Raw genomic sequence first — 21,716 nt, 5'->3', positions numbered from 1 at the left:
CATACGCGCACACCTTGTTATATTGCACTTTGATTTATCGTGCTTCACAGAAACTGCATTTTTTTACAAATTGAAGGTTTGTGGCAACCCTGTGTTGAGTAAGTCTGTCAGTGGCATTTTTCCAACAGCACATACTCACTTCATACCTCTGTGTCACGGTTCGCTAATTCTTACAATATTTCAAACTTTTTCATTATTACTCTATCTGCTGTGGTGATCTGTGATCAGTGGTCTTTGATGTTACTACTGCAGTTGTTTTGGGCATCATACACTGTACCCAAATAAGATGGTGATTTAATCAACAAATGTGTGTGTTCTGACTGCCTCTCTGACCAACTGTGCCTCCATCTCACGCCCTCTTGAGTCTCCCTATTTCCTGAGACAGAACAATATTGAAATTAGGTCAATTAATGGCCTCTAAGTGTTAAAGTGAAAGGAAGGATCCTACGTATCTCACTTAATGTCAAAAGCTGGAAATGATTAAGCATCATGAGGAAGACATGTAGAAAACTGGGATGAACAAAAGCAAAGTCGCTTGTACCCATTAGCCAAGTCTCTTGAGAATGAGGCTTACTCTGTGGCCCAGGCTAGAGTGCAGTGGCACGATCTCAGCTCACTGAAACTTCCACTCCTGGGTTCCAGTGATTCTCCTGCCTCAGCCTCTCAAGTAGCTGGGATTACAGGCATGCACTACCACACCTGGCTAATTTTGTATTTTTAGTAGAGACAGCGTTTCACCATGATGGCCAGGCTGGTCTCGAACTCCTGACCTCAGATGATCTGCCTGTCTTGGCCTCCCAAAGTGCTAGGATTAGAGGCGTGAGCCACTGTGTCTGGCAGGAAAGTTCTTGAAGGAAATTAAAAGTGCTGCTGCAGTGAACACATGAATGAAAAGAAAGCAAAACAGCCATATTGCTGATATAGAGAAAGTTTGAGTGGTCTGGATAGAAGATCAAACCAGTCACACATTCCCTTAAGCCAAAGCCTAATCCAGAGGAAGGCCCTAACTCTCCTGAATTCTATGAAGGCCAAGAGGGGTGAGAAAGCTATGGAAGAAAAGTTGGGGCCGGGCGTGGTGGCTCATGCCTGTCATCCCAGCACTTTAGGAGGATGAGATGGGTGGATCACCTGAGGTCAGGAGTTCGAAACCAGCCTGGCCAACATGGTGAAACCCCATCTCTACTGAAAATACAAAAATTAGCCAGGCATGGTGGCCTGTGCCTGTAATCCCAGCTACTCGGGAGGCTGAGACAGGAGAATTGCTTGAACCTGGGAGGCAGAGGTTACAGAGAGCTGAGAATGTGCCACTGCGCTCCAGCCTGGGCGACAGAGTGAGACTGTCTCACAGAAAAAAAAAAAAAAAAAAAAATTACTGATCATTAACAATGCACCTGGTCACCTAAGAGGTCTGATGGAGATGTACAAGAAGATGAACGTTGTTTTCATGCCTGATAACACAACATTCATTCTGCAGCCCATGGATCAATAACTAATTTCTACTTCAAGTCTTATTATTTGAAGAAATGCATTTTAGGCCGGGTACGGTGGCTCACGCCTATAATCTCAGCACTTTGGGAGGCCGAGATGGGTGGATCACTTGAGGTCAGAAGTTCGATGCCAACATGGGGAAACCCTGTATCTACTAAAAATACAAAAAAATTAGCCGGTGTGGTGGCATGTGCCTGTAATCCCAGCTACTTGGGAGGCTGAGGCAGGAGAATTGCTTAAACCCAGGAGGCAGAGGTTGCAGTGAGCCGAGATCATGCCACTGTACTCTAGCCTGGGCAACAGAACGAGACTGTCTCAAAAATAATAATAATAAGAAGAAGAAGAATGTATTTTGGCCAGGTGCAATGGCTCATGCCTGCAATCCTAACACTTTAGGAGGCTAAAATGGGTGGATCACCTCAGGTCAGGAGTTTGAGACCAGACTGGCCAACATAGTGAAACCCCATCTCTAGTAAAAACACAAAAATTAGCCAGGTGTGGTGGCAGGCTCCTGTAATCCCAGCTACTGGGGAGGCTGAGGCAGGAGAATCACTGGAAACTGGGGGGTAAAACTTGCAGTGAGCCAAGATCGTGCCCCTTCACTCTAGCCTGGGTGAAAGAGCAAAACTCCGTCTCAAAAAAAAAAAAAGAAATACATTTTGCAGATCACGAGATCAGGAGCTCAAGACCATCCTGGCTAACACAGTGAAACCCCGTCTCTACTAAAAATACAAAAATTAGCTGGGCATGGTGGCAGGCGCCTGTAGTCCCAGCTACTCGGGAGGCTGAGGCAGGAGAATGGGGTGAACCCGGGAGGTGGAGCTTGCAGTGAGCCGAGATTGCACCACTGCACTCCAGCCTGGGCGACAGAGTGAGACTCCATCTCAAAAAAAAAAAAAAAAAAAAAAAAGAAAGAAATACATTTTGTAAGGCTATGGCTACCATAGCTAGTGGTTCCTTTGATAGATCTGGGCGAAGCCATTGAAATCTTCTGGAAAGGATTCACCATTCTAGATGCCATTAAAAGCATTTGTTATTCATGGGAGAAGGTCAAAAGATGAACATGAACAGAGGTTTCACACTAGTGGATTGCAACCCTCATGGATGATTCTGAGATGTTCAAGACTTCAGTGGAGGAAGGAACTGTAGGTGTGGTTGAAATAGCAAGAGAACTAGAATTAGAAGTTCAGGCCAGGCGCGGTGGCTCACACCTATAATTCCAGCACTTTGGGAGGCCGAGGAGGGTGGATCACCTGAGCTCAGGAGTTCAAGACCAGCCTGGCCAACATGGTGAAACCCCGTATCTACTAAAAATACAAAAATTAGCCGGGCACGGTGGCGCGTGCCTGTAATCCCAACTACTCCGGAGGCTGAGGCAGGAGAATTGCTGCGGGAGGCGGAGGTTACAGTGAGCCAAGATCGTGCCACTGCACTCCAGCCTGGGCAACAGAGCGAGACTCCGCCTCAAAAAAAAAAAAGTTCAGCCCAAAGATGGGAGTGAATTGCTCAATCCCATGAGCAAACCTGAATGAATGAGCAGTTGCTTCTTATGATTGAGCAAAAAAAATGGCTTCTTCAAATGTGATGTATTCCTGGTGAAGATGCTGTGGATATTATTGAAATAACAGCAAAATATTTAGAATACTATATAAAATCCTAGTTGATAAAGTAGCAGCAGGATTTGCGAAGACTGACTCTAATTTTGAAAAAAGTTCTGCTGTGTGTAAAATGCTATCAAACAGCATCACATGCCACAGTGAAGTTGGAAGTCAATTTGATGCCGTAAACTTCACTGTTGTCGTATCTTTTTTTCTTTTTCTTTTTTTTTTTTTTTTTTGAGACTGAGTCTCACTCTGTCTCCCAGGCTGGAGTGCAGAGGCATAGTACCGACTCACCGCAACCTCCACCTCCTAGGTTCAAATGATTCTCCTACCTCAGCCTCCCCAGTGGCTGGGACTATAGGCATGTGCCACCACGCCCAGCCAATTTTTTGTATTTTTAGTAGAGACGGGGTTTCACCATGTTAGTCAGGCTGGTCTCGAACTCCCAATCTCATGTGATCCAGCCTCCTCGGCCTCCAAAAGTGCTGGGACCACAGGCATGAGCCACAGCGCCCGGCCACACTGTTGTCTTATTTTAAGAAATTGCTGGCTGGGCACGGTGGCTCATGCCTATAATCCCAGCATTTTGGAAGGCCGAGGTGGGCGGATTACCTGAGGTCAGGAGTTCAAGACCAGCCTGGCAAACATGGTGAAACCCCATTTCTACTAAAAATACAAAAAATTAGCCTGGCATAGTGGCTAATTATGCACTCCAGTTTGGGCAACAAGAGCAAAATTCCATCTCAAAAAAAAAAAAGAAATTGCCACAGCCATCTTAACCTTCAGGAACCACCACCCTGATCAGTCAGCTGCCACCAACATTGAAGCAAGACCTTCCACTAACAAAAATGTAATGACTTACTGAAAACTCAGATGATCATTAACATTTTTAAGCAATATTTTTAAAGTTACGGTATGTACTTTTTGTTTGTTTGTTTGTTTGTTTTTGAGACTGAGTCTCACTCTGTTGCCCAGGCTGGAGTGCAGTAACGCAATCTCGGCTCACTGCAAGCTCCGCCTCCTGGGTTCATGCCATTCTCCTGCCTCAGCCTCCTGAGTAGCTGGGACCACAGGCACCCGCCACCACGCCAGGTTAATTTGTTTTGTATTTTTAGTAGAGACGGGGTTTCACCGTGTTAGCCGGGATGGTCTCCATCTCTTGACCTTGTGATCCGCCTGCCTTAGCCTCCTAAAGTACTGGGATTACAGGCATGAGCCACCATGCCTGGCCTGTACATTGTTTTTATAGGCATAATGTTATTGCACAGTTAAGAGACAATACAGGCTGGGCATGATGGCTCACGCCTCTAATCTGAGCGCTTTGGGAGCCCCAGGCAGGCGGATCATTTGAGGTCAGGAGTTCAAGACCAGCCTGACCAACATGGTGAAACCCCATCTCTACGAAAATACAAAAATTAGCTGGGCATGGTGGCATGCACCTGTAATCCCAGCTACTTAGGAGGCTGAGGCAGGAGAATCACTTGAACCCAGAGGTGGATGTTGAGCCAAGATTATGCCATTGCACTCCAACCTGGGTGACTCCTTCTCAAAAAATAAATAAACAAACAAATAAATAAAGACTATAGAATAGTATAAACATAACTTTTTTTTTTTTTAAAGGCAGGGTCTCACTAAAAGAGGCTAGAATGCAGTGGCATGATCCTAGCTCACTGTAACCTTGAACACCTGGGCTCAAGTGATCCGCCTACCTCAGCATCATGAGTAAATGGGACTTCAGGTGTATGCCGCCACATCTGGCTAATTTTTTTATTTTTAATTTTTTAGAAAGAGTCTCACTATGTTTCCCAGGCTGGTCTCAAACTCCTGGCCTCAAGCTATCCTCCTGCATTTGCCTTCTAAGCGCTGGGATTACAGGCATGGGCCACTGTGCCCGGCCTAAACGTAACTTTTATTATGCAACCTCTGCCTCCTGGGTTCAAGTGATTCTCCTGCCTCAGCCTCCTGAGTAGCTGGTGTTACAGGTGCGCACCACCACGCCCGGCTAATTTTTGTATTTTTAGTAGAGATGGGGTTTCACCCCATCATGCTGGTCTCAAACTCCTGACCTCAGGTGCTGCCCGCCTCGGCCTTCCAAAGTGCTGAGATTACAGGCGTGAGCCACCGCAACCGCCCCTATTATGTGCACTGGGAAACCAAAAAATGTGTGTAACTCACTTGATTGTGACATTTACTTTATTGAAGTTGTCTGAAACTGCATCTGCAATGTATTTGAAGTATGTCTGTATACAATAATATTTCTATTTATTTATTTATGTATTTATGTATTTATTTAGAGATGGCCTCTGTCGCCAAGGCTGGAATGCAGTGGTGGCGTGATCTCGGCTCACTGCAACCTCCGCCTCCCGGGTTCAAACTATTTTCCTGCCTCAGCCTCCCGAGTAGCTGGCACTAAAGGCGCGGGCCACGACGCCCAGCTTATTTTTTGTATTTTTAGTAGAGACTGAGTTTTACTGTGTTAGCCAACATGGTCTTGATCTCGATCTCATGATCCGCCCACCTCGGCCTCCTAAAGTGCTGGGATTACAGGCGTGAGCGGATTACCGCGCCTGGCCTAAAATAGCATTTCTAGTTTTTTTCTATTTTTTCTTTTATTTTCTTTTTTATTTTATTTTTTTAATAGAGACAGAGTCTCACTTACTGTCCAGGCTGGTCTCAAACTCCTGGCCTCAAGTGATTCTCCTGCCTCGGCTTCTCAAAGTCTTGGGATTACAGGCATAAGCCACTGCACCTGGCCAGCATTTCTATACAATAACAATCATTTATTAAAATATTGTGAAAATAAGGCTGGGCATGGTGGCTCATGCCTGTAATAGCAGCACTTTGGGAGGCTGAGGCTTGTGGATAATTCAGTTCAGTAGTTCAAGACCAGCCTGGCCAACATGGTGAAACCCATTTCTACTAAAAATACAAAAATTGGCTAACTGTGGTGGTGCACACCTGTAATCCCAGCTACTCAGAAGGGTGAGGCAGGGGAATCACTTGAACCTGGGAGGTGGAGGTTGCAGTAAGCTGAGATTGCGCCAGTGCACTCCAGCTTGAGCGACAGAGTGAGACTCCGTCTCAAGAGAAAACACAGGTGAAATAAAGATATTTTCAGACATACAAAGGCTGAGAGGATTCATCACCAACAGAACTGCACTACACAAAATATTAAATACCTTTTTCACACAGGAGGAAAAGGATAACAAATGAAAATCTGGATTGACAGAAAGGAATAAAGAGCATAGGAAATGGAAAGTACATAGGACAATATATAAGACTTTTATTACTATTTAACTCTCTATAAGTATAATTCACTGTTTAAACAAACATAGCAATAAACTAGAAAGAGAAGGAAACTTCCTCAACCTGATTATGGGCAAGTGTGGAAACCCTAAAGTAGAGGATTAAACTGTGTCCCCAGAAATATACATTCAAGTCCTAACTTAGAGTACCTGTAAATCTGGTCTCATTTGGAAATAAGGTCTTTTCAGAAGTAATCAAGTTAAAACAAGATCTTTCTGGATTAACATGGACTCTAAATCTAAGGGTTGATATATTTATAAGAGAAAAGAGAGGGAGTGTTAGTCCATTCTCACACTACCGGCTGGGCGTGGTGGCTCACGCCTGTAATCCCAGCACTTTGGGAGTCCGAAGCGGGTGGATCACGAGGTCAGGAGTTCAAGACCAGCCTAGCCAACACGGTGAAAACCCGTCTCTACTAAAACTATAAAAATTAGCTAGGCGCGGTGGCAGGCACCTATAATCACAGCTGCTCGGGAGGCTGAGGCAGGAGAATCGCTTGAACCCTGGCAGCATAGGTTGCAGTGAGCCGAGATCATGCCACTGCTCTCCAATCTGGGCGACAGAGTGAGACGGAAAAAAAAAAGAACTACCTGAGACTAGGTAATTTACAAAGAAAAGACGTTTAATTGACTCACAGTTCCACAAGCTGTACGGGAGTCACGGCTGCGGAGGCCTCAGGAAACTTACAATCTTGGTGGAAGGGCGAAGGGGAAGCAAGCTGTATTCACATGGCGGCAAGAGTGAGAGAGCCAGTAAAGGAGGAAGTGCTACACACTTAAAAAACCAGATCTCCGCCGGGTGCGGTGGCTCACGCCTGTAATCCCAGCACTTTGGGAGGCCGAGGCAGGCGAATCACGAGGTCAGGAGACCGAGACCATCCTGGCTAACATGGTGAAACCCCATCTCTACTAAATATACCAAAAATGAGCCGGGCGTAGTGGCGGGCGCCTGTAGTCCCAACTACTCGGGAGGCTTAGGCAGGAGAATGGCGTGAACCCAGGAGGCGGAGGTTGCAGTGAGCTTAGATCGTGCCACTGCACTCCAGCCTGGGTGACAGAGCGAGACTCCGTCTCAAAAAAAAAAAAACAGATCTCATGAGAACTTACACACTATCATGAGAACAATAAGGGAAAAATCTGCCTCTATGATGCAATCACTTTCTTACTGACTTTTTTTTTTTTTTTTTTTTTTTGAGATGGAGTCTCGCTCTGTCACCCAGGCTGGAGTGCAGTGGTGCGATCTCGGCTCACTGCAAGCTCTGCCTCCCAGGTTCATGCCATTCTCCTGCCTCAGCCTCCCCAGTAGCTGGGACTACAGGCGACCACTACCATGCCTGGCTAAATTTTTTTTTTTTTTTTTTTTTAGTAGAGATGGGGTCTCACCGTGTTAGCCAGGATGGTCTTGATCTCCTGACCTCGTGATCTGCCCACCTCGGCTCCCAAAGTACTGGGATTACAGGCGTGAGCCACTGCGCCCAGCTGTAATCACTTCCCACCGTGTCTCTCCCACAACACTGGGGATTACAATCCAACATTAGATTTGGGTGGGGACACAGAGCCAAACCATATCAGAGGGAGATTTGGATATAGAGACACAGAGGAGACCCAGGGAGAAGAACATGAGAAGATGGAGGTACAAATCACAGTGATGCATCTATAAGCCTAAGAATGCCAAAAATTGCTAGGCCTCACCAGAAGCTACAGAAAGGCAGAGGGAGCTAGAAGGAGGCTGAGGCAGGAGAATCACTTGAACCCGGTAGGCAGAGGTTGTAGAGAGCCAAAATCGCACCATTGCACTCCAGTCTGGGCAAAAAGAACAAAACTCTGTCTCCAAAAAAAAGAAAAAGAGAAAGAAAAGAATTTTATAGCATCAAAAAAGAATAACATACTGAGGCCAGGCGCAGTGGCTCACACCTGTAATCCCAGCACTTTGGGAGGCTGAGGCGGGTGGATCATGAGGTCAGGAGTTCAAGACCAGCCTGGCCAACATGGTGAAACCCCGTCTGTAGTGAAGATACAAAAATTAGCTGGGCGCAGTGGTGGGTGCCTGTAATCCCAGCTACTCAGGAGGCTAAGGCAGGAGGATTGCTTGAACCCAGGAGGCAGAGGTTGCAGTGAGCCAAGATTGTGCCATTGCCCTCCAGCCTGTGTGACAAGAGCAAAACTCCATCTCAAAAAAAAAAGAAGAAAGTATAACATGCTGAAAAGAAAATTTAGCTGAGGAGGTACAAGAGTTATTCACAGAAAACTACAAAACATTATTGAATGAAACTAAGGAGGCTGAGCGCGGTGGCTCATGCCTGTAATCCCAGTCCTTTGGGAGGCTGAGGTGGGCAGATCACCAGGTCAGGAGATCAAGACCATCCTGCCTAACACGGTGATACCCTGTCTCAACTAAAAATTCAAAAATTAGCTGGGCATGGTGGTAGGTGCCTGTAGTCCCAGCTACTCGGGAGGCTGAGGCAGGAGAATGGCGTGAAGCTGGGAGGCAGAGCTTGCAGTAAACTGAGATGAGGCCACTGCACTTCAGCCTGGGCGACAAAGCAAGACTTAGTCTCAAAAAAAAAAAAAAAAAAAAGAAAAAAAAAAAGAAAAGAAACTAAGGAATGCAGAAACACATGGAAAGCCATTCCATATTCATGGATTGAAAGATGTAATATTGTAATATTGTTGACCGGGCCTGGTGGCTCACGCCTGTAATCACAGCACTTTGGGAGGCCGAGGCAGGCGGATCACGAGGTCAGGAGATCGAGACCATCCTGACTAACACAGTGAAACCCCATCTCTACTAAAAAAAATACAAAAAAATTAGCCGGGCATGGTGGGGCGCCTGTAGTCCCAGCTACTTGGGAGGCTGAGGCAGGAGAATGGCATGAACCCGGGAGGCGGAGCTTGCAGCAAGCCAACATCGCACCACTGTACTCCAGCCTGGGCAACAGAGTGAGACTCCATCTCAAAAAAAAAAAAAAAAAAAGATGTAATATTGTTAAAATATAAATACTCTCCAAATTAATCTACAGATTATCCAAATTAATCTACAGATTCAACACAATTCCTATCAAGATTTCAGCTGCTATTTTTGCAAAATTTGACAAGCTGAGTATAAAATTTATATGGGAATGCAAGGGACCCTGAATGGCCAAAACAATCTCAAAAGTAGTCAAGATCATACAGTACTGGCATTAGGATATAGATATAGATTAATGGAATAGAATTTAATATCGAGAAATAAAACCTGCCAGGCATAGTGGCTCATGCCTGTAATCCCAGCACTTTGGGAGGCCCAGGTGGGTGGATCACTTGAGGTCAGGAGTTCAAGACCAGCCTGACCAACATGGAGAAACCCCATCTCTACTAAAAATACTAAATTAGCCAGGTGTAGTGGCGCATGCCTGTAATCCCAGCTACTCGGGAAGGCTGAGGCAGGAGAATTGCTTGAACCTGGAAGGCAGAGAGGTCTCAGTGAGCCAAGAATATGCCATTGCACTCCAGCCTGGGCAACAAGAATGAAACTCCATCTCAAAAAAAAAGAAAAGAAAGAAAGAGAAATAAAACCTTACATTTAGGTCAACTGATTTTTTACAAGAATTCCAAGACAATCTGATGGGGACATTTGAAAAGACAACCTAATATAAAAATGAGAAAAGAATTTGAACAGATATTTCTCCAAAGAAGGTATACAAATAGTCAATAGACATATGAAGAGATGCTCAACATTATTATTCACTAAGGAGATAGAAATCAAATCCATGATGCTACTTGACCACAATTTGTCTCTTCAACAAATACTGCAAAGGTAACTACATATCCACACGCAAAAGAATCACTTGCACCCCTACCTCACCCATATAGAAAAATTAACTCAAACTGGACCATAGATTTAAATTTAAGAGCTGAAATTATAAAACTCTTCGAAGAAAACAAGAGTAAATCTTTATGACCTTGGGCTAGGTAATGTTGTTTTAGAGATGACACCAAAAGTACAAAAAACAAAATAAAAAAATAAGTATGTTGGACTTCATCAAAATCAAAACATTTTTGTTGCAAATGATGCAACCAAGAAAGTGAAAAGACAATCCACAGCATGGAAGAAAATAAGTTTTAGACACTAATAGCTGTGGAGTTATTTTATAGAAAATTTTTTTTCTTTTTTTCTTTTGAGATGGAGTCTCACCCTGTCGCCCAGCCTGGAGTACAATGGTGTGATCTCAGCTAACTGCAACCTCTGCGTCCCAGAGTCAAGCGATTCTCCTGCCTCAGCCTCCCAAGTAGCTGGGAGTACAGGTGTGTGCCACCACGCCCCACTAATTTTTTGTATCTTTTTTTTTTTTTTTTTTTTTTTTGAGGCGTCAGCCACCACACTTGGCCAATTTTTTTGTATCTTTAGTAGAGACAATGTTTCACCATGTTGGCCAGGCTGGTCTCAAACTCCTGACCTTGTGATCTGCCCACCTTGGCCTCCCAAAGTGCTGGGATTACAGGCGAGCCACCATGCCCAGCCTATGAAAACGTTTTTAAATTATGTTGTGGCAATGGTTGCATAACTTTTGAGTGTACTAATCACTGAATTGTGCATTGTAAATGTGCGAATTTTATGCTATATGAATTATATCTCAATAAGGCTATTTTTAAACAATCAACGCAACTCCTTTATTAAACTAAAAAAGAAAACCATTAGATTCAGAATATCTCTCAATAGATTCAGAAAAGTGTTTGACAGGATCAATTCAGCAAATTAGGAATAGAAGGGAACTTCCTCAAACTGATAAAGGGCACCATCAAACAACCTACAAGTAATAACATGTTTGATGGTGAAAGACAGGAATGTCCACTGCCATCACTTCTACTCAGCACTGTACAAAATATTCCCTCTTTTTTCATACAAAATAGTCTAGCCAGTACAATGAGGTTTTTGTTTTTTATTATTTTTTTGAGACAGAATCTTGCTCTGTCACCCAGGCTGGAGTGCAGTGGTGCAATCTTCGCTCACTGCAGCCTCTACTACCCGGGTTCAAGAGATTCTCCTGCCTCAGCCTCCTGAGTAGCTGGGATTGCAGGCATCTGCGACCATACCCAGCTAATTTTTGTGTTTTTAGTGGAGACAGGGTTTCATCATGCTGGTTAGGCTGATCTCAAACTCCTGACCTTGTGATCCGCCCGCCTTGGCCTCCCAAAATTCTGGGATTATAGATGTGAGCCACCATGCCTGGCCAGCCTTTTTATTTTTTTTAAGACAGAGTTTTGCTCAGTTGCCCAGGCTGGAGTGCAATGGTGCTATCTCGGCTCACCACAAACTCCGCCTCCTGGGATCAAGCAATTCTCCTACCTCAGCCTCCTGAGTAGCTAGGATTACAAGCATGCACCATCACGCTCAGCTAATTTTGTATTTTTAGTAGAGACGGGGTTTCTCCATGTTGGTCAGGCTGGTCTCGAACTCTCGATCACCTCAAGTGATCCGCCCACCTCGGCCTCCCAAAGTGCTGAGATTACAGACGTGAGCCACCACCCTGGCCCAAACTCCCTCAACTTTTGTTTATCTTGAATGTCTTAATATCTCCCTCACTTTTTTTTTTTTTTTTTTGAGACAGAGTCTCACTCTGTCACCCAGGCTGGAGTGCAGTGGCACAGTCTCGGCTCACTGCAACCTCTGCCTCCCAGGTTCAAGCAATTCTTCTGCCTCAGCCTCCCGAGTAGCTGGGATTACAGGCATGTGCCACCATACCTGTCTAATTTTTTTATTTTTAGTAGAGACAGGATTTCATCATGTTGGTCAGGCTGGTCTCAAACTCCTGACCTCGTGATTTGCCCACCTTGGCCTCCCAAAGTGCTGGGATTACAGGTGTGAGCCACCACACCTGGCCACTCCCTCACTTTTGAAGGATAGTTTTGCTGGATATAAGATACTTAGTTGACAGCTTTTTCTTTTACCACTTCACTGTGTTAACTTTTTGATCTCTATAGCTTCTGATGAGAAATCTGCTGATTTTCATCTTATTGAGGATTCCTTGCATGTGGAATTGCTTCCTTCATGCTCTTTTCAAGGTTCTCTCCTTGGCTTTCAAAACTTTAATTATAATGTGTCTCACTATGGGTCTCTGAGTTCATCTTACTTGGAGTTCATTGAACTTCTTGGATTTTTTATATTTACATCTTTTGTCAAGTTTGGGAAGTTTTCAGCTATTATTTCTTCAAATATTCTCTCAGCACCCACCCCTCTTCTCCTCTGGAACTTTGACCATGCATACTTTGGTGCAGGTCTCTTAGGCTCTGTTCACTTTTCCTCAAGTTTTTTTCTTTCTATTCCTCAGACTCGATAATTTCCATAGTCCTTTCTTCAAATTTGCTTTTTTTTTTTTTTTTGGTATTAGGCCATTCTTTGTGTTCCTATAAAGGAATACCTAAGACTGCACAATTCACAAAGAAAAGAGGTTTCATTGGCTCATGGTTCTGCAGGCTTTGTGGGAAGGATGGTGCTGGCATCTGCTTCTGGTGAGGCCTCAGGAAGCTTACTTACAGTCATGGTGGAAGGTGATGGAGAGCCAGCCCACCACACAGCACGAGCAGGAGGAATAGAGAGAGGCAGGAGGTGCCACACACTTTTCAACAACCAGATCCCACGATAACTCACTATTGCAAGGAGAGCATCAAGCCATTTTTAAGGGATCTGTCCCCATGACCAAAACATCTCCCACCAGGGCCCACCTCCAACATTGGGATTACATTTAAATATGAGGTCTGGGGGGACAAGCATTCAAACTATATCACTGATTCTGCCAATTTGTCATTTTATTTGTTATACTTTTTAGTTGCAAAATTTGTTCTTAGTTTCTTTTTCAGGTTTTCTATCTCTTTATTGATATTTCCTTTTTTTTTTAGACAGAGTCTGCTTTGTCACCCAGGTTGAAGCGCAGTGGCATGATCTTGGCTCACTGCAACCTCCACCTCCTAGGTTCATGCCATTCTCCTGCCTCAGCCTCCTGAGTAGCTGGAACTAGAGGCACCCGCCACTGCACCAGGCTAATTTTTTATATTTTTAGTAGAGACGGGATTTCACCATGGTAGCCAGGATGGTCTCCATCTTCTGACCACGTGATCCACCCACCTTGGCCTCCCAAAGTGCTGGGATTACAGGTGTGAGCCACAGCACCTGGCCTTTTTTTTTTTTTTTTTAATTGCCTGGGCTGGAATGCAGTGGTGTGATCTTGGCTCACGGCAACCTCCACCTCCTGGGTTCAAGTAATTATCCTGCCTTAGCCTCTCGAGTAGCTGGGATTACAGGCATGCACCACAACGCTTGGCTAATTTTTGTATTTTTATTTTTGTTTTTTTTTTTAAAGAAAAGTTTTATTAATGTGTTAATATTTCAGCAAAGGTATTGCAACGGGTTGAAAACACACTATTACAGGCTTTAAAGTAACAAACGAGTTTTACATAATGGAAATATTACACATACTTATGGGATTTATTGAATGACTAACAGATTCATAAAATAAATTTTTTGTTTGTTTGTTTGTTTGAGACGGAGTCTCGCTCTGTTGCCCAGGCTGGAGTGCAGTGGCACAGTCTCGGCTCACTGCAAGCTCCGCCTCCAGGGTTCACACCATTCTCCTGCCTCAGTCTCCCGAGTAGCTGGGACTACAGGCACTTGCCACCACACCCAGCTAATTTTGTGTATTTTTAGTAGAGACGGGGTTTCACCATGTTAGCCAGGTTGGTCTCGATCTCCTGACCTCATGATCCACCCTCCTCGGCCTCCCAAAGTGCTGGGATTACAGGCGTGAGCCACCGTGCCCAGCCAGACCCATAAAAGAAATTAAATCTGAAAGATGAAATCCAATATTAGCACCTGCAATATCTCTGACAGTGAAACTTTTAATGGTTTCCCTCTCCTAATGTATTTTTAAACTCGCTCCCAAACACAGTGCTCTCAAACCCCAAGGATGAACGCAAAGACATAAGCAGCCTTGATCCTAGAAATGTACAGCCAAAAGCAGAGCTACAAATAGGGACTCAGACTTGAGAGTTTTACTTAGAAGTAACTTACTGTACTTGAGCCAATCATAATGTGCACTGAATACTGTATATGAGAAAATTCTATGAGTCATAAGGTTTGCGTAGGGATAGTTAAAAATTAGTAATATACAGTATTATCCCTATCAAGTTTTTTTCTCATAAGCTATATTTATAGGAAAACTGTAATTAAAATATTTATTATTATGATTTTTTTTTGAGACAGAGTCTCGCTCTGTCACCCAGGCTGCCACCACGCCCAGCCTAAAATATTTTTTACACCTGCTTATTACATATCCAGGGACACAGCAGGAACATCTGTGTGTTTGATGGTTTGGCATCCACTTTATTGTGCTTACTGATTTTTGTGATAAGCAACACACATCACATCTTCACAACATGCAAGGTAATGCAACAATGACATAAAATTCTCCAAAGAAATAACTGGAAATTGGCTGGGCGCGGTGGCTCAAGCCTGTAATCCCAGCACTTTGGGAGGCCGAGACGGGCGGATCATGAGGTCAGGAGATCGAAACCATCCTGGCTAACACGGTGAAACCCCGTCTCTACTAAAAAATACAAAAAACTAGCCGGGCGTGGTGGCGGGCGCCTGTAGTCCCAGCTACTTGGGAGGCTGAGGCAGGAGAATGGCGTAAACCCGGGAGGCGGAGCTTGCAGTGAGCTGAGATCCGGCCACTGCACTCCAGCCTGGGTGACAGAGCAAGACTCCGTCTCAAAAAAAAAAAAAAAAAAAAAAAAGAAATAACTGGAAATTGCATTAAATACTGCTTTAATGAGGAATAATTGCTATAATAAAACAAATAACATTATACATTATTTTTTCAATGAGCTTCAGTTTGAAGAACTGAATAGTAGAAACAGATCTTAAGATTTGAGTCATGGTAAAACCGGTAAATCTTTGGGATTACAGGCATAAGCCACTGTGTCCTGCCCTCCTATGAGTCTTTAATGCCAAGTCAAGATAAAGTCTTTAATGCTTTGTCAAGATAAAGGCTCATGTCCATTTCAGTGTCAACCATCAGGGACTCAGCTGCAGACACTTTTGACTTATCTGCTTTTTGTTTATTTGTTTTTGATTTTTTGGGTTTTTTTGCAAGCCTTTATGCTGCCTTCCTGTCTTTCTTTTTTTTCTTTTTAGATCAAGTCTTTCTCTGTCCTCAGGCCAGAGTGCAGTGGCATGATCTCAGCTCACTGCAACCTCCGCCTCCAGGGTTCAAGCGATTCTCCTGCCTCAGCCTCCCAAGTAGCTGGGACCACAGGCATGAGCCACCATGCGCAGCTTGCCTTCCTGTCTTTCTCCACTTCCTGAGTTCCCTTCTCCATCCCTACAGCATGGACTCCACATATGCCAAGCTTGCAAGCTTGCTGTTTGCTGCAAACAAACCTGGACTGATAATCTCTCTTTTGTCATCTGGGCAGCCAGACTGACTGTCCTCTTCTACCTGGGTGCCTGTGTACATGTCCTCTAAGCCCTAACGCTTTGCAGCTTCTGTTTCTTTTTTTCTTTTTTTTTTGAGACGGAGTTTCACCCTTGTTGCCCGGGCTAGAGTGCAATGGTGCGATTTCAGCTCACTGCAACCTCTGCCACCCAATTCAAGCGATTCTCCTGCCTCAGCCTCCCGAGTAGCTGGGATTACAGGCATGCACCACCATGTCCAGCTAATTTTGTATTTTTAGTAGAGACAGGCTTTCTCTATGTTGGTCAGGCTGGTCTCGAACTCCTGACTTCAGGTGATCTGCCCAACTTGGCCTCCCAAAGTCCTGAGATTACAGGTGTCAACCACCAAGCCCTGCCAGCTTCTGTTTCTTTATCTATAAACAGCACTGTCGTGAAGATGCAATGAGATGAATTTTAGCTCAGAGCCTGCCACCTGGTGACTTACCCATGTTAGGTATTGTGGTTATAGCTCTGCTGTCAAACCACTTCTCCGACTCTCTTTCTAGCCTCAGTTCATTTGTCAAAGGGTTTGGCCCCAGGATTTTGCTGGATATTCAGAAGTACGACCTCACGTCTGCAGAACGCCACTGACTTTCACACGAGGCCTCCCAGGAAGGGATGCCAGGCCTCAGACACTAGTGGGTGGATCTTGGGACTTGCCACTCCACTTTCGCATTTTTCAGGACCACAAGGCATACAGTTGGTCTAACAGTCTTTTCTGTCCTCCCAGTGGTCAGCTGCAGCCCAGTTCTAGGGCTTCTGTGGGGGAAGACAGGAGAGGGCTGGGAGTCAGGGCACAGAAATGTGTCAGATGAGGCTTTGTGTCAGATGGAGCTTACCACTTGGGTAGTGGAGAAGGCCCAGAAGGCACTATGACAGTGCTCCCAAATCAGGAAAAGATTGCTAAATGCCCATACACTCAGGATCACACGGGAGCCCAGAGTTGGACACCTGGATCAGCTGGGAGTCTGCCTGACATTGATGATGTTTGGCTAGAATACTGATGGACGAATGGGAGGTAGCAAGACCGACACTGAGGGAAGGGCATCCCAGGCACAGGGAAGAGCATTTAGGAAGGCTTGAAACAGTCGGATGCATTCTGAGAACTCCAAGTAATTCCACTCTTGAGTTGAGCGAGGGCTAAAAACCTTCAAACCACAACACATTCCAGCCATTAGTCTCTTCTTCTCCCTCCATTTCATCCTCAATACTATAGCTAGATTTATCTTTCTTCCTTCCTTTCTTTCTTTTTTAAGATGGGGTTTCAGCTGGGCACGGTGGCTCACACCTGTAATTCCAGCACTTTGGGAGGCCGAGGCGGGCGGATCACCTGAGGTCAGGAGCTCAAGACCAGCCTGACCAACATGGAGAAATCCCGTCTCTACTAAAAATACAAAATTAGCCAGGCATGGTGGTGCATGTCTGTAACCTTGCTACTTGGAAGGCTGAGGCAGGAGAATCCCTTGAATCTGAGAGGCGGAGGTTGCAGTGAGCCGGGACTGTGCCATTGCACTCTAGCCTGGGCAATAAGAGCGAAACTCTGTCTCAAATAAATAAATAAATAAATAATAAAATAAATGTGGCTCCTCTGATTTTAAAATTGATTTGGGCTCCCTATATGACCTACAGGACCAAGAACAAACTCCTTTTCTTGACATTGAAAACTCTTCACAGCCTTCCCCCAAACTCCTTCCACCTCTCCTCCCTACCTTTTGTTATAATTATAGCCACTTGGATGATTTCCTGTTCTTAAAGCAGGCCAGTCACCTTTTTTGTCCAGACTTCTCCCTCTGCCTGGAATGTTCTTCTCCCCTTCCTCCCTGGGCAAATTCCCCCCATCTTCCAAGACCCAATTCAGAGGACAGGTTCACTAGAAGCCCCTTCAGGGTACTCCCAGTGCCTAGAATCCAGCCTGTCATTTTGGTTAAATAATTAATTAATCAGATCAAGGACATCTTCCCTGAGTACCCAATATAGCCCCCCAACGCTCCACCCCCATGCTTCCTGCACACCTCCTCTATGCTATGTTGGAACTTCTTGAAGTCAGGCTTCATTTCTTTTGTTCTGTTTCTTTCTTTCTCCTTCCTTCCTTTCTTCCCTCCTCTTCCCTCCTTCCCTCCTTCACTCCTTACTTTTTTTTTTTTTTTTTTTTGAGATGGAGTCTCGCTCTGTCGCCCAGGCTGGAGTGCAGTGGTGCGATCTCAGCTCACTGCAAGCTCCGCCTCCTGGGTTCACGCCATTCTCCTGCCTCAGCTTCCGGAGTAGCTGGGACTACAGGCGCCCGCCAACATGCCCGGCTAATTTTTTTGTATTTTTAGTAGAGACGGGGGGTTTCACCTTGTTAGCCAGGATGGTGTCGATCTCCTGACCTCGTGATCCGCCTGCCTCGGCCTCCCAAAGTGCTGGAATTACAGGCGTGAGCCTCTGCGCCGGTCCCCCCACCTTTTTTTTTTTTTTTTTTTTTTTTTTGCAGTCTCACTCTGTTGCCCAGGCTGGAGTGCAGTGGCACGATCTCAGCTCACTGCAACCTCCACCTCCCTGGTTCAAGTGATTCTCCTGCCTGAGTAGCTGGGACTACAGGCGCCCACCACCACACGCCCACCACCACACCCGGCTAATAGAGACAGGGTTTCAGCATGTTAGCCAGGCTGGTCTCGAATTCCTGATCTCAGGTGATGCGCCCGCCTCAGCCTCTCAAAGTGCTGGAATTAAAGGCATGAGCCACGGTGCCCGGCCTTTTTTCTTTTTTTCCTTTCTCTCTTTCTTTTTTGAGATGGAATCTTGCTCTGTCATCCAGGCTGGAGTGCAATGGCACGATCTCAGTTCACTGCAATCTCCACCTCCCAGGTTCAAGCGATTCTCCTGCCTCAGCCTCCCGACTCGCTGGGATTACAGGCACCCGCCACCGTGCCCGGCTAATTTTTGTATTTTTAGTAGAGATGGAGTTTCACCATCTTGGCCAGGCTGGTCTCAAACTCGTGACCTCATGATCCACCTGCCTCGGCCTCCCAAAGTGTTGGGATTACAGGCGTGAGCCACCGCGCCCGGCCTGCGGCGGCATTTCTTTTCTTTTTTAGAGGAATCAGGCTGGAGTGCAGTGACACAATATCTCACTGCAGCCTCGAACTCCTGGGTTCCACTGCTCCTCCCACCTCAGCCTCCTCAGTAGCTAGGACTGCAGGCGTGCACCACCACGCCCGGCTATTTTCTTTTTTAAATTAATTTTTTGTAGAGGCGAGATCTTGTTACATTGCCCAGGCTGATCTCCAACTCTTAGCCTCAAGCGATCCTCCCACCTCTGCCTCCCAAAGTGCTGGGATTACAGCTGTGAGCCACCGCGCCTGGCACGGGCTTTATTTCTGATGTTCCTTCCTTTTTCCTCGATGCCTTTCTAACTCTGTACCTGGCACATAGAAGTGCTTGGTACGTGTTTGTTGAATGAATGAATTAATGGGCGAACATGCCATTTCACCTTATATATCTTGTGAACCCGCCAGGCCCGGGCCTGATGTCATAGCCTTTACCCCTGGCCCGAGTCTCCAGTCTCCTGCGTGTCTGCTCACCGCAGCGCGAACGCCAGGGCACTACCCTCCCCAACCCCAGCCCAACCCCCTTCCACATCGGGGCCCCCCCGACCCTTTACCCGCCCGCTTCCCCGCCGCGGTGCAGCTCAGCTCCTAGGTCAGCCGGAGGTGTCCCCGCCCACAGCCAGGATTGGAGGACGGAGGCAACGCCCAACCCACTGGGCTGCCTCCTATTGACGCGGCCGCCGCCAGGGGTGGGGACAGGGCCGGCGGCTGCTGACGCCATCCCATAGCCAGAAAAGCCCTGGCCAGTGGCGGGCGCGACAGTGTCCGTGCGACCAGGCGGAGGTGAGTGCGCGGCGGCCGGATGGGCGGGACGGGCGTGGAGGACGCCGAGAATGGTGGCATGCGCTCACGTCCGTGTTCCCAAGGGCTGCGCTCGGCCAAGCGCAGTGCCCAGAGCTCGGAGCCAGCCTGGCCCGGGGGACCCTGCTGGCCAAGGAGGTCGTCAGTCCGGTCTTGTCTTCCAGACCCGGTGGACCGAAGCTTCCGGACGACGAGGAACTGCCCAACATGGCCTCGGAGGTGAGTGGGACCTCGGGGACGCCGGTCCTCCCAGCCTCCAAACGAGAGGGTGGGGGCGCCAGACCTGCCTCGGGCCACCCTGCTGGGAATCGCCCTCCAGGAAGTAATTTTGAAAATTACCCAGGAAGCCGGCACCCCCACCCCTCCCGGGCGCATCTTCTGGAGCTCAGCAGTCACCTTTACTGGGACTCACCTGTGTCCCCAGGCAGCCCTTTTGGCAAATCCACCAACCCACACTACTAGGGGTAGAGTGGCTCTGCCCTCACCTCACAGTGATGCCTGCCTGGCCAGGAAAAGTGCTCCCAAGCCTTCAGCCTTCCACCTCTTCATTCCTTCTTCCCCATGTCCTTTTGTCAGGTCCCACCCCACACCACATCCCTTCTCCTGCTAGAGCAATTGTCCCTGTTTATAGAATAAGGCTTAGCCCCTAAGTGTTCTTGTCCTTGACTGTGGCATGTGGAAAGAACCAAGAAAAAGGGGACCTCGCCTTGTGACTCCAGCAACCCCAGTGCCTGGTTCCCTTCCTGTCTCACTGGACCCTGCTCCTTAGGGTCAGTGGCTCCTGGCTTCTCTTCCTGACCACTGAGATGCTGGAGTCCCAAGCAGAGGTTTCCTTCCTTTGGGCCACAGTTGATTTATCTGGCAATGGGGGTAATAATAGCTGTTGGCCTCCCTCTGTAAGGCACTAGATTATGAGGCCATTGCTTTGGACCCTTCAGGGGAAAGGGGCTGTTCACCTGATGCTTGATGAAGGGAACCCCGGGAAGCAGGAGGTCTGGGTTCCAGGCCCTTCTGGCCTTCATTAGCTAGCAATTCACTTCCTTTTACTCAGTGCCCTGCAAGCTTCTGGGCCATGGGCGGGGGGCAGGGGAGCAGGGCCTGGACTTCGGAGCCAAACAGACTTGGTTTCTGTACCAGTCACTTGGGCCCTCCAAACCTCTTTCCTCATTTGTGAAATAGGGGTGATATTGCCCACCTCATAAAAGGCCATAATAACGTATGTCAAATCCCTAGCACAGGGCTGAGCAACAGTAGGTGCTCAATAAATGGTGGCTAACCACAACAGTACTGATATTTCTACTTTGGGAAGCCGAGGCGGGAGGATTGCTGAAGCCCAGGAATTCCAGACCAGCCTGGGCAACATAGTGAGATCCTGTCTCTACAAAAAAATTTTGAAAATTACGCAGGTGTGGTGGTGTACACCTGTAGTCTCACAGGAGGCGGAGGCAGGAGGATTGCTTGAACCCAGAAGTTTGAGACTGCAGTGAGCATGATCTCACCCTGCACTCCAACCCAGGCAACAGAATGTGATCCAGTTTCAAAAAATAAAAATAGAAAACCCTGCCAGTCATGGTGGTTCACACCTGAAATCCCAGCACTTTGGGAGGCCGAGGCGGGTGGATCATCTGAGGTCAAGAGTTTGAGACCAGCCTGGCCAACATGGTGAAACCCCATCTCTACTAAAAATGCAAAAATTAGCCGGGTGTGGTGGTGGGTGCCTATAGTCCCAGCTATTTGGGAGACTGAGGCAGGAGAATCGCTTGAACTCAGGAGGCGGAGGTTGCAGTGAGCTGAGATCGCACCACTGCACTCCAGCCCTGGGGACAAAGCAAGACTCTTCCTCAAAAAAGGAAAAAAACCCACAAATCCCAAAACCAAAACTGATATTTCCCATGTACATTCGCCCTTGACTGTTGCTCTTTCAACCCAGCCCAACTCAGTGCCCCATCCCCTGGCCCTGAAG

General features: G+C 46.7%; 1 protein-coding gene across 13 annotated transcripts in view; it reads left to right on the top strand.

The window, feature by feature from the left end:
- The first annotated feature begins 19,676 nt into the window (after positions 1–19,676).
- Positions 19,677–21,716, top strand: part of ASL (argininosuccinate lyase) — a 60,082-nt gene continuing 58,042 nt past the window's right edge. For all 13 annotated transcript variants that reach the window (XR_010585570.2, XR_010585569.2, XM_045387961.3 and 10 more), the window contains exons 1-2: positions 19,677–19,735; positions 19,918–19,972. Coding sequence is in view for 3 of the 13 variants with exons in the window: in XM_045387961.3 (XP_045243896.1) it covers positions 19,961–19,972 (12 nt within the window). In the remaining 10 variants the exon portion in view is untranslated. The remainder of the gene's footprint in view (positions 19,736–19,917; positions 19,973–21,716) is intronic.

This window comes from Macaca fascicularis, chromosome 3 (assembly GCF_037993035.2).
Source record: "Macaca fascicularis isolate 582-1 chromosome 3, T2T-MFA8v1.1".
NCBI classification, from domain to species: Eukaryota; Metazoa; Chordata; class Mammalia; order Primates; family Cercopithecidae; genus Macaca; species Macaca fascicularis.
Note: the sequence above shows the minus strand (reverse complement) of the source record. Positions and strands in the feature narration are given on the sequence as shown.